General features: G+C 38.7%; 1 protein-coding gene across 1 annotated transcript in view; it reads right to left on the minus strand.

The window, feature by feature from the left end:
* Positions 1 to 13,979, minus strand: part of MAP3K9 (mitogen-activated protein kinase kinase kinase 9) — a 28,096-nt gene extending 14,117 nt beyond the window's left edge. Inside the window, exons 1-3 of the mRNA XM_010019887.1 lie at positions 13,961 to 13,979; positions 8,956 to 9,136; positions 1,663 to 1,811 (exon numbers count right to left, since the gene is read on the minus strand). Coding sequence (XP_010018189.1) covers positions 1,663 to 1,811; positions 8,956 to 9,038 — 232 coding nt within the window. The 5' untranslated portion in view covers positions 9,039 to 9,136; positions 13,961 to 13,979. The remainder of the gene's footprint in view (positions 1 to 1,662; positions 1,812 to 8,955; positions 9,137 to 13,960) is intronic.
* Between the last annotated feature and the right edge of the window lie 3,802 nt (positions 13,980 to 17,781).

The following is a 17,781-nucleotide window of genomic DNA, read 5'->3' on the forward strand; positions in this document are numbered from 1 at the left end:
CTGTGGCTTTTATTTTCCCAGGCCGAGATTTGCCATTATTTGCACTAATGAGGACAGTTGTAACATACAAGTCTTTTCTGTAAGGAGGGAAAGTTCAGCTCTGTTGTCTCAGCAAAGACCACCAGGGCAGTCATTCAAAAGTAAAAGCAGCAATAGGGGAACAAGAGTTCACCCGAGATGGGAAACAACCTGTTTGAAAAACAGTTTTGGTGAAGGGGTAGAAAGTAATTGTTTTCTTGTTCTCTTCTTCCCCCTTGCACATGGAGAAGCAGAGCGTTCCAAAGGCATGTGGGTGCTCCCCTGTGCTGCTGGGTTCAAGCACTGGCCATGCGTATCTACCCAAGTTTCCCAATAGAGGGCATTATTTTTAATCCCAGCAACAGATACCTCACTTATAGTTAAGAAATCAGGTTCCTTTTTCGGGGAACTGCATCAAAATAAATTGCCCTGGCGTAGCACTGAGCTTGTAGTTGCATTAACTCTTTCAGATGCACTTTCTTACTTTACACTGCTTCCAAGCTACCATACCTGCAACTCTGCTCCCGTTTACTCTCCAGTAATTGTTCTCTAGTGCTATATTTCCAGTAGTATATTTCTTTTTTAGCACAACAGCATGTGAAGTTTTCTACTTTGGTTATTTCTGTATGTGACAGGCTTCAGTTAAGTTAGAGAAATGCAGAAGTATTATAAAAGCTGAGAAATCCATCAGAAACATTTTCTTGCATGATTCAAATTCATCTACTGGGGATAAAACACCACCAGGGGCCATAGAGTATCAGCTCTATGTTCAGACTCATTCTCTGCTTACCGAGACTATAAGACATGTTCGATTTCTCTTTACTTCAGTTTTAATTTCTACCAGACAAGTATAAATGTGTTTATTACCTATAAACACCTGGAAATCCTTAGGAACAGGGTCACTGAAAAACACACTAAGGGTACTACTGTGAGAGAGAGAGGAAAGGAAGGAGTGAGGAAGGGAGGAACAATTGAAGCTCAGGAGATACGTAAACAGTTGCAATAGCCAGCAGAGCAGGTCACATAAGTACACCCAAAAGCTACCTCACAGAATCCTTTTTAATAACTACAGAAGCTCTGATAACAAACTCCTATATTACTTTCCTCCATATGTAGCCTACTTTAGGCATGAACTATCTCCACACACAAAGCAGAAAAATCACATCATTCTGACTGATAATATGGGTTGTTTTCAAATGTCAAAGCCACATTTAAATCCTCTCCCTGAAATGCCAGTAGGATAAAGTTTCATTCCAAACCAGACACTGCCTAGCAAGATGCTCAAGCTATGAATTTCAAATAAAGTCAAAGACTTCAAACTAGACCAATATATGTGAAGTTTTGGCGTTGGTGAGTCTTCAGTACTAGAAAACAAGAAGCTAGATGACAACAGCAATAGCCCCCATTTTCCTACAGAGCCAGTTGATTAAAAAATGGCAGGAAAATTTCTTTCACATGCTACTCTTGTAATAGAGTAACTGTCACAGCAACACTAACAATCAAGCCTAGCTCCCATCATAACTTGCACCACTGAATACAGCCAACTGAGAAATCCATGCTCTAGGTATCGGAGCCAACACAAGGAGACTGCTCAACAGCACTCTAGATACAGCACAAAGCATACTCACACCACTGCTGGCTTACCTTCCATGAGTTTGGCAAAAGGCTCTGGACATGTGGAAGGGATTGGAAGGGCAAGTTTATTCATGGCAACACCGTATGCTACTGCAAGACCATCAATTCCTCGGAATGGTACTTCTCCTGTTAGCAGTTCCCAAAGCAGCACACCGTAACTACCAGGAAGAAAACAGAAAAGACAATAGGTATTTGACTTTAACATGTTCTTTGTTAAGCAACAAAAGAAGTACCTGAACCTACCAGGGTGAGTCTGGTATACTGAAGAAATAGCGGTTTTCTGGACAAGCTCATCATGGCTGCCAAGCTGGCAAAGTGCCTTGTTTTACCTGCCGCTCTTTTTCAATAAGACTGAAATAGCCATTTTTGCTTTTTAGGCAAAAATAATTTTCTCTCTGGAAACTGGGAACAGTCTGGGAAACAGTAACAAAAGCTTTCTGACTAATTTAGCAGGTTTCAAGTCAGAAGCCAGTGAAACTCTCAAAAATGTGAAGGAGGGTTGTTTGGTGGGTTGAGATTTTTACAAATAACTGAAAAATACTTCTTCAGAATTCAGTTGTTCTTAAAATGTTCTATGAAATATTAACTATGAAGTTACAGAAATAGTTCCAGGACTGTTCTTTCCCCAGGTATATGACAAACAACATATCTTCAGAACATTCTTTCCGTTTCTAGGAAACCTGAACCACAGACAGCTTCTTCAGGCTTAGTGACCTGACAGTTTTTTCTTCAATTGATTCTCATATTCTCTTCTGAACCCATTTACCATACACTATGTCCTGTGGTAATGAGCCCCACAAATTTAATGATGCATTACCAAAAAATAATTCCACATGTTTATTTTGGGCTTGTCACTAGGTAATTTCGTTTGCTTCCCTGCAGTTCTTTCAATACAAGAAAGAATGAACATACATTCCCTATCAACTTCTTCCATGTCATCTGCGATTTCACAGTCTCCCACTACATCCTGCCTAAATCATTTTCTTTCCAGCTCCCAAAATCCTATTCTAGCTAAATCCTAACCTAGTTACTCTCCTAAAGAGAAGACATTTCATATCTTTCATTGAACTTGACATCTTCTTTTAGAATGACCAAAATCACAAAGTTTTAAAGATACATGGAGAGGCACAGTATTTCCTGTTTTCTTTCTTTCCCATTAAAATTTACTTTGCCACTTGCCTTTCTGACTCCTTACAACATGAGCTAGGGTACGCACAGTAACTCCAATAGCTTTTTACTGAATCATAACAGTAAAATTTAGAGTCCATCATTATACATGTGAAATTCTCCCCCTGCGTACTACTTTGTATTTATTACATCTACTTTATCATTCGTTACAGTAAAACTTTTCCTCAGCTTTCTGCAGATTAATTTTTCTTATCATGAATAACTTGGTATCATCAGCAAACGTCACCTGGCCATTTACTGCTTTTTTCTAATCACTTACGATTATGTTGAACACACAATTCCCCAAGAAAACCAATTTATTCTTCTAGTAACTAAGAACTAAGTGGTGGGAAACAGACCTGTCCTCTTCCCCCCCATCAATTTACTTTCTTTAAAACGTTTTGAAGAAAGACTTTGTTTAAAGTTTTCATAAATCCAAATATGACATAAGCAACCTTACCACATGTCCACATAGTAACTCCTTCAAGGTATTATTTTCATCTAACGAAAGCTGACTCTTCCCCAGATATGCTTATATGTCCACCAGGTCTTTGGTCTTTAGTGCTGTTTCTACCATTTAGTAGAACTCAAAATCAGACTTGCTGATCCTCAGGAAGCTCTTTTAAGACCTGTCATCATGTCTGCTGCCTTCCATTTCCTCTAGCACTAAGGCAGCTTTAAGCAACATACTACACAGCACAGCTCTGTCGTGTTCCTGTAGAAATCTTCAGTGCCACTGTAAGTTCCAGCAAATTGTTACTACCCATTTTCTCAGTCAGTTTTAACACCTCTGTGGACAGCATTTCAGCATGAGATGTCTTCTAGCCCAGCTACCCTAAAGAGAAATTTTCAGCTTAAAAAGCCATATGTTCTCCTGCAGTGTTCTCACCTGTGCTGCATTTGAAAGCAATTTGTTTGGTTTTATGGTTTTCACAAGACTCTCCTCAAAATCATTTTAATCTTGAGTGTTTTACATTCAACTTGCCAGCACGTAAGTCCATGCCTGATTTTCCTCATCTGGATACAGGTTCATCCTTCTGAAGGATGTTATCCAGTAGTCTCTTCTACATTGTCTTCTTCATTCATTTAAAGGCTTTCCTATGCATTTCTCTGAGCTTTAACATAGTGTCCTTAAAAGATAACCACGTGCCATGTTCCCCTTTTGTTGTTTTTAAGCAAAATTCCTCAGTGTTGTCATTAGTCTCTTTGATATTAAATGCTACTGTAACAGACTGATTTTTCTTAATTGCTCTGGCAAAGATATTAAATCTAAGTATACATTTATTTTCATCACAGTCATATTGAACAGTTTTGAAAGCCTCTCCTAAGCACACCTAAAGGCCAAATGAAAAGCTGCTTCTCCTAAATGCTCCCTGCACAGCTGCTCCATGAAACAGCAATTTCTGAAGCTAAAAGATGAATCTCTTCTTGTTTCAAAGCAGAAAGTTTGGGAGTAACCAAAGTTTTCATTATTTCATTGCAACCTGTACCCTTGCAATCTTCCCCCCAACCCATCAAGTTCATTGTAACTGCTGCTGTTGGACAGTCTTAACACTACTTTTCCTATTTAGATACGGAATTTCAGTCACTAGAGATTCCACCTTTGCTGCTAGCACAGCTAGTTTACTTTATTAAGCAAAATACCGTATTTTTTCACCTATACACTCTTTTTCATTTTCCTGTGTAATTCATACTCTTAATATTATAACTGATTATTTCTTTCCATCCAGATTCTCAGTTTCTGACTATCTCAAGAGACTCACTTGAAAAAAATAAATAGGAGTTTAAGAATTTCCTATTTTCTTTTTGTTCTCCTAGGATTCATATGACTCAAACAAAAGGAATCCTGGACTGAATATATATTTGGTCTGTCTAAATCTGATTGATTTTTCATGTTATTCTTCAATTTGGGTGAAGTGTTGATACCAAAAGGTAGGAAAAGCTACCAAACACTTTTGTTATTACTTCACCACTAGTGCCAAGTAAAGCATGTGTTAGATAGTTTTTGTAATGGGATGGTTAGGAAAGCACTATTGATGTGCTCAAAGCATTTCTTCTGCAGGGTAATTTTTAAAAAGACAAAGGAATGGACAGATTGCAGGAAAGGTTACTTTGTTTCTGACAAAGCTGAATCCCACCTCTTCTTCATGTATTTACAGTTCATTGCTGATAAATACTGCTTCGGCAAAACTAGGGAAACACCGCTTGGTGGTATTTGAACAACAATCATCCCAAGTGGTTAAACAGCAAGAGAGGTGCTGAACAGAGTAGTTTCCATTAATTCTCAAGCAGATGATTGGGAATTCCAAAGGAAAAAGCCAGAGACAGAAGAGATTTATACAAAAAAAAAAGGCATAGGAAGAAAGAACCAAGGGCCTCTCCTCATTCTCAACAGGGAGGAAGAAAAATTTACCAAGCTTGTTTATTCTTCCAGCACACAGTAGCAATTTTTGGGCTTTAATTACAAAATCAGCCATGTGATACAGACCACACATCCAAGTCAACTGACACTTGTATGAATAATTAACCATCTCCCAGTAACCCAGTAATCCCTTAAGCCATTTAAGATCAGGTCCAATGCTGCAGACTGGATTTTCAGGGAGAGGGAGGCTGAAGGTCTGCAGGATTTCACATGTGATTTTGCCACCTCTCTTGTAAGTCTGTGAACTTACAAAAAAAACAGTAATTTCTTCTCACTGTTATTGCTCATTAGTTTTTGTACCATAGGTTGCTCTTAGACATGTCCTTAGGTACAGCGCTTTCCATGAGAAAGGAACTATTAGCCCAATAAGGAAATACCAGCAACAACAGAAACTAGACCATTTATGCATTACTTTTGTTAAGAAATAAACTTCATTACATTTTAATGGCTATTAACAGTTAGCATTTTGCATGTTATCAGACTGGCAGTTCCAGGGACGACATTTCCTGCTTCTCTCACAACTGCCAGTTGCAACACTTCTCCCACATGAGCTTCTACCAACATTGCTAGTCAACGTTTATCTGCCAGCTACTGAAGTCTTGCCAGTGCTTCATTACACACAGAAGACTACAGAAGCCTTCAAGCACTAAGTTGTAGATGAAATGCTTTCCAACACCTGATTCAGATGAAATATTCTAGTGACTGAAGTTCTTACACCCACCACTGAAACATCTTGATCTGCTAATCAGATGTTTTGGGTAGTTCTGGTATTCCATTCCTAAATGAAAACTAAATTCCTAATTATTTCACTGGTTTCAGAGTAGATACATCTTAAAAACATCTAAACTGAGGAACACGGGGAACTCAGATGAAGGTTGTACGGTGGCTTTACATTCTGCATACCAATCATACTGACAACATGATTGTCTTTTAAGCAGTACAAGTCAAAAACCAAAGTGTGCAGCAAACAAGAAATACATTTAAGCAGTTAAAATGACAGGGAAATTCGAATTATATGTCTACTGCTTACTGTACAGTACCAGATAAACTGCAATATCTGTGCTACCTCCTCACCCCTGTAAATGCAAAGCAAATGCATAACTCTCAAACACAAAACTGATATTTTAATAAAACCGTAGCTTCTTTGTCCTCTGTGCAATATAAGCACAAGTTTTCTACTGCACAGCTAAAGCTTGCGGGTGCAGCACAGCAAAACTCGCAACAACAAAGTTCCTCTAGCAAGATGTACTAAGTGCTGTTGTTATCAATAAGCTTTGCAGCGGCCCAGACCCTGGTGATAGACACCAGTGTGTGTGAAGATTCCTCAGCCCTGTAAGTTTTTGCCAACCCTCCTTTAGAGTGGGACAAAAGAAAATGGAGTTTGATACATGTGTTGAAAGGAATCGCATGAAGCAGTTAGTTATGGTAAGACTGGCAATTTCAGTCCTGGCAAGCATCTTCTTCACCTGTTTGTGCAGCAAGATCAAAAGCAGAACAAAATTGCTGTTAAAAGGTTGGGCAGCAATTCAACCAGCAGTATTATTCTAATAAGCTTTAAAGAAAAGGTATTGAAATAAAAGGGTTTGTGACTGCTAATAGACAGAGACAGACAATTTTGTTGATGCTGCACAGACTAACTGGAAGGTTGTCAGGCAAAAAATTTCCTTGATTCCAGTGATTAACCAAGAGGTTGAAGTGGACAAGAGGAGGGGCAAGCCTAATAAGGATAAAAAAGTTCATCCTGTTAAGAATTTCAAATTGCATCCTTGGGTGGGGACAGGATTTATTACACACGACCATGACCGCCTTTGCAAAATCTAGTGCTTACAGTCATTGACATAACGGCAGTGACTGCACTGGCAAGTATTTGTCCTCTGCACACATGCTTCAAACACCATGTTCTTTTCAGCTTATTTAACTATGACTCAAGGTTTTGGCCACCAGAGAGAGAAAGCTTATTCAGAGACAGTATAACAGCTCTCCTAATGTAGATGATCCTCTGTGTAAGGAAGAGCACTGACAAAACCTCAACCTGTTTTCAAGGGAAGACTGGTAACTATAAAAAGAGGAAATTATGAAAGAATCTTAAAAACAGAAATAAAATACCCTGAAAATATTCTAACAAATAATTTCAGTTATTTACAATCCTTAAGTCCTGAAGTGATTCACAGTGCTTAAGTCAATGACCAAACTGCTATTTTTGCACGGGTATAGAGGCACTTGACCTACCATCATGAAAATCACCAACTGACCTATTATGTCTTATCTTTCTTAAAATGAGGTCATAGTGGTACAGAACATCTTCCCATCTGTTCACAGCATGCCCGGATTAGTAAAGTTACAATCACAGGGAAGTTGTTTCCCACTTCCCTTCTCCCTCTCCCCCAGGTTACCTTTAAAGGCCATTCCTGGCACTGTTTCAGAGAAGAAAGAATTGAGGTGTGAGCTTGACAAGCTGTGTACAAACCAGTACTGTCATCATGTGCACAGAAAAGGTGCACAGGCTTGAGGTTTTCATTTCTGCCAGATTTTGCTCAGAATAAAACCTTTGCTTAGTTTGTCTCAGATTAACGACAGAGGCTATCACATTTAATTACAGAGTCACAATTTTATCCACACCATTAGTGCACAAAATACAAGTTCACAGACTTAACACAAGGCAATATATTATCTATTCAGCAAAATCGGAGGAGGAAAATTAAACTCCTCACATCAAACCTCTGCCATAAGAGCCAGACAATTCTGATAAATTTCACAGCATGCACATACTTGTGCATGAGCATTACTGGCCAGCAACAGAATTAGACTGCTCTAAAGACAAAGTCACCCTGACATTTCAATACCTCTCCCCCACCAATAAATTCCATCTACTTCATCTGTTTCAGATGTTCAGTACTAATTCTATGTCACACAGCATCCAGAAAAGTCATTGTTATAGAACTATTTACCAAATTCTGCATTTACCAATCCACTTAATGGTCATATTCAAACTCCATTTCTGGAAGTCTATGGGCTGGCCCTTACACTACTCCCCACCGAAGTAGCTCCTACTCTCAAAAATCCCAGTGCATGAATGGAAGAGACAATATTTACATGCAAATTACTACCAATGGATTAAATACTCGGACGGAACTAGAGATATATTATTTCATGTAAAAGACTAGAAGGATGGATATAATTCATAAGATTATTACAAAAGTGAAAAATGTATCCATGCTGAAACTGCACAGGGAATTCTGCTAGATACAGTGCGTTTGTGTACACATACATCAGTGATACATGACTACCAAAACCATAAAATGATTTTACTGTTGGTAAAACAACAAAAAAAACAGTAATTTAAAGTACTTCACAGTTTTATGGCCTTCGATTATGTGAGCCAATAGCCAAGTAAGCACAAAAAAGTTTGTTTTAGATTCAGCAGAGGGAATTGGGATTATGAATCCTAGGATAATTTGAATGTAAATTTATAGAACAACAAAAATTTAGAGGCATGCAGGAGCTGGCTCACCACTTCCTACAGTAAAAAATAAAGTTTACAATCAATGTAAAGTAGTCCAAGAATCTGATAGATGGAAAGCTGGTGGATAAAGCTTTCTTAAAACCTGAATTTTAATATTTGGTTCACCGTTACTCATCCTGAAATGTAAGAGAGATTTCCTAGCAGGTCTAGTTACTTTCTAGTATCCAATCACTTAATGCCAAATGTATACCTCCACACATCGCTGCCTTTGGAGAACATGGAGGAGCGGATGACCTCAGGAGCCATCCAGGCATATGTCCCAGCTGCGCTCATTTTGGTAGTTTTATGCCATTCCCTGGCCAAGCCGAAATCCGTGATCTTCAATATCTTGTTGCTCAGATCTCCATTTTCCACCTTTTCGAGTATCAATACTGGAGAAAAGGGAAGGGGGGGAATAAAAGGTATGCAAAGTAAAGCTAGTATTCATGCAAAAAAGATCCTCCTGGAGATCTTCCCAATTTCAAGATTCTCCCTGACTTTTTGCTATTCAAACATACCACACTGTTACAAGTTATTTTAAGCTGATCCCTTTATCTGACAAGTGATCAGTTGTCTAGCAAATAACTTCAAATTTAACCAAAATACCAAGCCCCAGAGAACAAACAGGTAACAACATGGTAATTTTATATAGTGCCTAGTGTCATTCTGCATAATAATTCTCTGCTAAGAGGAAGTGAACCACTGTAACTTCTAGAAATCCAGATAAGGGAAGACATTTCCTAATTAATCCTCTCTCAGCAAGCCAGTAATAGCATCTTTTTCTTGAACTGCTTAGAGGACTTTTTTATTTTAAATCCAGATACACACACATGCTGGAAACACTCTTCATGTAAATGTGTCAGTAGTGAAAGGTCTACGTTCACAGTTGGTTGCGGGGGGAGGGAGGGGTGTTTAAGTCACAGTTAGAAGAAATAATATTTATGATCAGTAATACCATGCTCAGTTCAAGACATCATACAAAGCACCACCATGTTATAGACTCCCCCCATCATTATGAAACTATTTTTTTAGTTCAGCTGCCAAAGTTTCTACCATGTTTCAGTGGCAAAGGAGTCTCTTCCCAAGAACTAACTTAAACCAACAAACTTGAGGAGGCAGAACTCGGGAATGCTTTGGTATAAATATTCCTCTTTAGCCAGAAAGCTGTATTGTTATCCCACTGTGAAATGCTTATAAACCAGAGGCCAGAAGTATTCACTGTGCTTTAGCAGCGCCTCATTATTCTCGTTCTTTATCTTAACGTAAAGTGACCATGAAAGGTGGGCCAGCAATGTAACATCAAGCAACAGAACATAATAAGCCACTCAACTTCCATAACTACCACAGCCATGGAAAGATTTTAACTCGTAAAGAGCCACAAAGAAAACAATATTTGTATTGCCATGAGTAAATGACTTCACAGTAAAAGGCATCAAGCCCCTAATACACCATCATTATGCAGCTACTCAGTTTTTAATTTTATTAGACACAGGTTCTTAGAAAACAAAGCGGGGATTTTCCCCTTTCTATGTATATGTGCGTGAACTGAATAAATTAATAATAAAACCCCAAACAACCAAGCAACCTACAACTAGCCATGGATCATAACAAAACCTATAAAAGGCAAAAACATTGCAAAAATTACCGTACATACAAAAATCATCTTCAGGACCATTTTTAGCAGTCCATGAAAAGACTCAAGTATCTGTCTGCAGCTAACACAGCTTTTGAGGGGTAAAGGGTGGGAAGGTGGGAATAATCTTCTATCCATTCTCATATTTCCCTCCAACAATCAAAATGGGAACTCCCATGAAATAAAACCCAGAATGTTATTTTAACCCTTCTTCATAATAAGTAATACACATCTAAAAGTTAAAATACCGCATTTGCTTTTATTAATGTTAAACAAACTGTCTGTTCTCTGAAAACTAATATGTACATATATACACACACACACACTTTTTCGACAATATTTCAGAATTCACAAAACACTACTTCAAGATTTTGTGGGCCAGCTCAAGTTGTGAATGAACTAGACTCATGGTTAAGCTCTTGGTTCTTGCTTCTATTGCAGAATTCCTTTCTAACATTACTGAATGCTCCATTTCCCTAATTGCAGAAGGAGGAGGAGTTTGAGGCCTATAATTACTACTCTTCTCATTTGGGCAAAAGCATATGTATTTTTAGAGCCACACTTCAGAGCAGAACAGAACCATCACAAGAAACAGAAGAAGGCTTCCTTTGTGCATCTTCTTCTAGCAAGCCTTTTTTCCCCTCTTTCTAGCAGATGAAGGACTGCTAAGAGAAATTGCTAACAAGATGCTCACTACTTGCAAGTGTAAAAACCTTCCTAGAATATACATACCAAGTTTCTTCATCTAGCATGTATGCACTCTGCCTACAGAGCTGGCAGAATAACAAAACTTAATTTAAATTTTAAATGCAATAATATACAGATATGCCATGAAGCTGTAAAGGAAAAGCAAAACTTTGAAACAAACAAGCACAGCTTTGGGTTTGTTTTTTTTTTTTTTCTTTCCTCCATAAGCACCATGTGAAACAAACAAATTTGTTGTTCACAAGGTAGATCATATTCTATTTGAATAAGCTCAATAACATGACAGAGTGCCAGATATCACAGTTGGATCGTACATACCTTCCTGGCAAGAGGTTATTTAAATCTAATTACCTCGATTTGTATTAACTTCTAACAACATAATTAGTACTTACACAGATCTTCTGTATCCATGAACTTGTTCTTTTGTCAGATGCATGCTAAGTAAGATAAATTACCATGACAAAAGACCACAGGGAAGGACAATGAAAGAGCTGGAATTATTGCAAGTCCTTGATTCCTTAGTTATATCCTTGACTCCCCTCCTATTTCCTTGTAAAGGTTGCTTGGGATAACAATCCTGCAACCCAAAATTGTAAAAATTAATTTTAAGAATCATATATCTTTCCAGCATCTGTTTCAGTTCTCCTTATTGTGGTCAGTATCAACAGGCTCACTTGTAACTGCTAGGAATATCCCTAGCCCATTTGTCAGATTTTCAAACCAAAACCCTCGATTCTCCCTCTTGTGTTTGCTCAGATTCAATGAAGAATCTTATCAACGGGTGAAATATTAATTCCTTTTGGTTTCTTCCTTAAAAATTTCTTCTATGGAGAACACAAGCCAGGTTGCTAGGACACTGCAAATGCATTTTATTCATGCTAATCAACAGGGTTTCATTTGCTTGTAAGCTTTATCTACAACCAGTTATTACCTCTTTTTTAATACTTGGAGTGCAGGTTCTCTTCTGCAACTCATTAGCCTACCACAGGAAGCAACATACTTCCTACACTTGGAGCTAACATTCCCTTCCATCTTTGAATAGATTTGATCACTTAGGACAGAGCTAACAGCAGCCAGATGATCAGCCTAACAAGAAGAACTCAGACACAAGTACAGAGCACCTACACCAAAAAAATACAGCTAATCTAACCAAGACAGTAAATATTCTTATTCTGGTCTGTCGATTTAAAAGATCTGCATGAGATTAAAAGGTTTTTCACATGGTAGAAAATTGAACTGAAAATATTCCACATTCCCAGCCTTAAAAAGGATAAATTGTTTGGCAGCAAAGATACTGGGCCTAGTTTTCAAGCAAGTGGGGAAGAACTAGAGCCAAATCAGCAGGAAGAATGTGTGTCAGCTTGTCAGCTGGTGGATCACCATTGCCCTGTTCCAGCAGGGCCCATGCAAGTGATCTCTTCATGTGTACATGCACAGAGCCAGCCGAGTAGGTGAAGGTATGCTATGTACTGCTGCTCCTAACAACTCCAAAGCATCTTTCCCACCGTAACACAGGCTAAAAGCTGATCTTAACTAGCATAGGTAAGAGCCAACTGGCAGTATACAAAAGGGACTGGTCAAAGCAAAACAGGTTATTACAAAAACACATTCGACCAGGGAATTAAAAGCATGTTCTAACAGCTTTGAAGACCCAACTGCTACAACGAAACACCTTAATATAGCAAATCACCAATACCATATTCTTTGCACACCACAAGTGCAAAGCAAAGCACATTGGCCTAAACTAGCATGAAAAATTGTTAGCAACTTTAGGTGAAGGGTTATCCTCAACACGTGTGCTTATAGAAGTAATAATCCACAAGTGCTCACATACATTTTCATATATTCCTGAAAGATTTGGAACTTGTCCTCTGGAAAATAAGCATTTGACAATGAGAAATTAATGACAGCTCAAACAAATTCTGTCTGGCAATAAAGGTCTTCCATACCTCAAGGTTTCCCAGCTGAGACAATAAGCAATATGACGCAAACAGGCCTTGGTATCTCCTAGCAAAACCTTCCCTGAATCAGACAGTCATCCAGATACAGGTACATGTGATTTAGATGTGTAATTTCAACCACTGAGAATTTACTAGGAATTTTATTACCACAAGTATTCTCAAGAATCATTACCAATAATGATTTGACCCCACTATTTAATTTCTTGAGATACAGGCAGACAGCAAGTGCTGAAAGACTTGTTAGGTCTGATCTTGAGAGATACAAAGGTAAAATAAAACATTGGGCCTCCTCTTATCCAGGTTATGATGAAGATCAGTCTTTCTTCTTTGAAATGGAAATGTCTGCTGAGGTTCTCCCATATTCTCTGAACACATCTTTGAAGCTTTACAAGAAGCATTAAGGGTACTTTCATTTCAGACTCCTGTGAGGTTTCCTGAAAAGCACAGAGAAAGAAGTGGGCACCATATAAACAAAGGGGTGGGTTAGGAAACCAACAGCAATAAACCAATGCTTACTGGTTTGATGACGAGACTAACTAACTAGCAGAATAGTATAATGCAGAATTCAAAGATCATTTGACAAGACTAGTCTGGTGCAGTCCTTAGTCACAGTGTCCGACTTCACAGCAATTAATCGAACAACTGTGTATTGCTAGAGATGAGGAAACTTGTATTTCAGTACAGGTTTCCACATATGTGATGCTTTGGCTTCTACTGAGGACGAAACAAGTTTCAGTAAGAAAGAGGAAAGGCAGCACAGCATAGGTTCTTTCATCACTAACTTCACAGCATTTTCAGTCATCTCTGAGCAGTTCAGACCTGTAGGTGGCAGTTGGTAGTCCACTCAATGAAGATTTAGAATACCTGTGCTTGGGTCGTAGACATTTCACAGATGATTACCATCATGCTCACAGTACTAACTGCAACACTTAGGCCCGTAAGACCATCCTAGCTACTAAACAGCCTCTCTTTCTTGTATCCTTTAATTTGTCCTTGTTGCCATGAGTGAACTCAGCAACTGAGATGCATATTATCAGAAAATCATCCTTAGTTCACAAGGTCTGGTATTTATCCCCTCCAAATCACAGTAGTTTGGAAAAGCAATAAAAATTTCCACAAGAATAGGTCCAGTTACTTAAGATACGGTCTATTTAGTTGTTCTGACTATTGAAGCAACAGTTGAGAGGCCAGAGCCAAAACAGACTCAAAGTTCACAAAGAGCATCTTCAGTACATTCTGCAGCACTGAATGCTGGCCGTTAACCAGATCTTTCACCATGTCTAATCCTCTTTAGTTAGTAGGCAACACCAGATGCTGAAACAGAAGTGTCATTAGAGACTTTCCTGATAAAACTGGAGTTTCTCATTCCAGTCTCAATCTGCACAAAGGGTAATGGGGAGTTAACTCAGCTAATGCTGGTACCATTTAAAGATGGTTTCTTGGTTAGCAAGGTGTGGGGAGAAGAACTGATGATGTACCCAAGATCCTCCTACCCTTGTTTGTGATTTCAGCTAGCAGCTTTTCTAGCAGAGTTGGAAGTGATAGAAATCAACTTCTTGAGGTTAGGTGAAGCCTGTTTACCTTCTGTAAACAGTATCATTCTGTATGTGTACTAACAGCTAGCAGGTTTTTGACACAACCCAGTGTCAGCCTTGCTGAAAGTAACCTAGTCTTCCGAAGTACACAGATCCCAGTGGCAACAGATCCCAAAGGAGGTGATTCTCAGTATCATGAGTCACAGTTGTGTTGGCCAGGGCCAACTCAGATGCTTTTGCTGTTTAAACAAAGATTTATACTGAAAATAGACCTAACGGAAACAGACCTGCTAAAGCATGACTGACACAGTGGTATCTGAAAGTCATCTCTTTCCCCCTGCGACCCACCATTCTACACTATTATGCTTTACTAGAAAGACAAAGATATCTTCCTTAGCATTCAAAGCAATAAAAAAAAAAAGCACCTTGACCAAGATTTCTAAGAAACCATTATATCCTTCAGCCTCTATGTAGTTGCTACTACTAGATCTTCAGTTCTGTCTCGTCATCACAAGTCATTATGGAGATGGCTGCTCTGTGGAGCATTAGACAGTGCAGGGTTATTTAATAGGACAGAGTTAAAGCTGCTGTTGGTCTAATAAGACCTTTAAGGAAAGTTCCAAAAGTGGGGCTTCATGTTAGGAAACCGAACTTTCACTAGGAACTCATGAACCTGCACTGGTGTGTTTAGGATTGGGACTACATATATCTAGGACTAATCTATGTCCTTTCAGAGGGAGACATCACTTCAATAAAAACACCAAAACCTGCAGCTTTAAAATTTTGTAACTGCATGTACCATGAGATCTGACACACAAATCCACCATGCCAAGGTAAAGACAGGGGTATAAAGCTGTATATCCTTTGATCTAGCTGTACCTACATTATAATAAACCAGAAGAGGGCCCAGCAAACCCTATCTAATATATCAATATTGCCCCTGCTCCTTAGCCATTGCAGTAAGAAGCTTAAAACTGATGAGCAAACTTTGTTTGGGGAATATTCTCTACTGCATGATAGTGTTCCAATGCGAATAACTTCATTGTTGGTATATTTTCTGTTCTGCTTTATTTATTTCTATTACATGTTGTTTTTTCTTTCCAATTATGCTAGAAGCACCAATTTGTCTGGACCTCTTTCCTTCTGCCAGAATATAAAAATTTCTATCCCTTTCCTTTAATATTCTTCTTCTCAAACACATCTAGTCTTCTTTCAAACACACTACATAAACAGATAAGCCATCTGCACTGAATCTTTCAATCTAATCACTAAACCGAACATGATAAAGCTTTACTTAGGTTTTAGGTTGATCACTTTATAAAACCTCAGTAATACACCTCCTGTTTTTCACCCAGCACTATACTACCTCCAGAATGCATGAAAGACAGTTTGCAGAAGTAGATTACTTTTACGGAAGGAAAGTTTTCACAAGGGAAATGAAGAAAATTTTTTATAGTAACAAAATTATCAGCTGCTGTTCCCCTCGCCCTACACCAGCAGAGTCAGAAAACATGTTATAACCTCCTCTCACAAACACGAACTTCTCATGTGAACTGAAAGCAGTAACACCATCAGATTTTTTTGCTTGTTTCTTTTGGAAGGGTTATTTTTGTTTTCAGCTACACTTTTGGACAGTTAGAACATCATTTTTAGTCTCTAGTGGCTAAAGTAGTGGGAAAGAGCAAGCAGGACAAAATAAACACTTTAACCCATGCTGATCCAGTTGCTAGTAGCATCAAAAAACTGGTAGGAAATGGCTCCTCATTTCAGCTCATTGTCAAAATTAAGTGACAAGGCAGCAAAATACAGTCATACAATCGCTTTTTCTTGGTTCCTCAGCTTAGAGAAAGGATTAGGTTTATCTGCACAGTGTAATGCTGAACAGAATACTCCTTTGCTTGTGCTAAAAGCTGACTCATCGCTTCAGAAGCAGAACAACATTCAGGGAGGAACTACTACGGTGTGATCACCCACTGCAAAAATAGCCCATTGTTATACATGAAAGTAGAGGAAATGGGCTGCTGTCTATTGCACAAAATAGCATGAACAGCCAGGCATACAAACAATTTCTGGCTGTAGCAGCTTTGGCTTCTTTAACTACTCTGCTGTTGTATTCCCAACCTATAATAAAGAACTTCCTAAGGCAAAAGTTGATACCGACAGAATACCAAGGAAAGCAAGATTACCTTACAATACCACACAATAGTTAAGCACCAAACTTGCCCATTGCCTCCGTATTTCATGACAACTGCTGTATCAACAACCTCATGCTCCCTTTCCCAGTCCAGAGTGCATGTATTAAGAAACATGAAAGAAATAACTGCAAAAAAATCCAAGACAGTCTCTTGTATGGTCCAGCTTAGAGTTCACGCCAAGTGATGCTACTCAATAAGCCCGGCACACAAGAACAGAAATCTACTAGCTAATGAACATTATGCCTGATGGAAATGGTTACAATAATTAAGTGAAGGGAGAATTTAAAACTAATGAGAGGGACTGAGTGCAACGTGAACTGAAAGCATACAGAAAGACATATGGAAGGGAGCAGGCTGGAAGACAAAGGATCCCTATGGTAGGGTAAAAAACCTGGATCTGTTGTCTGTGGTACACCAGGACATATCTCTAACTTGATGGATGATTGCTGGCTTCACATTTAATTTCCATGTAACTTTTCCCCACACCAAGACAGAACAGTCAGTATTTTAGTGCCAGAATACCAGCCATTTTTTTATTTAAAACACTGCAGTTCTAGGCAGACCGTGAAACAACAGATTAACCTACGGATAAAGCAACATTAACTCTTGTGTTCTACTGTTATATTTTGAAGCTTTATCTATTATTCACTGAGCCCACCATTAACAGTGTTTTTAGCATGCTGGGGTGGACAGTGGTGCTTTGAAACAAGTTGGAAGAACAATCTGAAGACAGTATCATAAGCTTGTTCACCAGAAACATAAGAAAATCTGATTATGCAGGTTCTTCAACTTAGCCTGAGCTTAAAGGGAGCTCCTGAACCTACAGACAGCGGGGGTGTTAGAAGTCCCAGGCGAAGCCCTAACTGCAAGCTACCAGTAAGACACAGAAACTTAGGATCATAGAATAGTCAGGGTTGGAAAGGACCTTAAGATCATCTAGTTCCAACGCCCCTGCCATGGGCAGGGACAGCTCACATTAAACCTTGTCACCCAAGACTCTGTCCAACC

This window comes from Nestor notabilis, unplaced genomic scaffold, assembly GCF_000696875.1.
Source record: "Nestor notabilis isolate BGI_N333 unplaced genomic scaffold, ASM69687v1 scaffold5498, whole genome shotgun sequence".
In the NCBI taxonomy this organism is placed as follows: Eukaryota; Metazoa; Chordata; class Aves; order Psittaciformes; family Psittacidae; genus Nestor; species Nestor notabilis.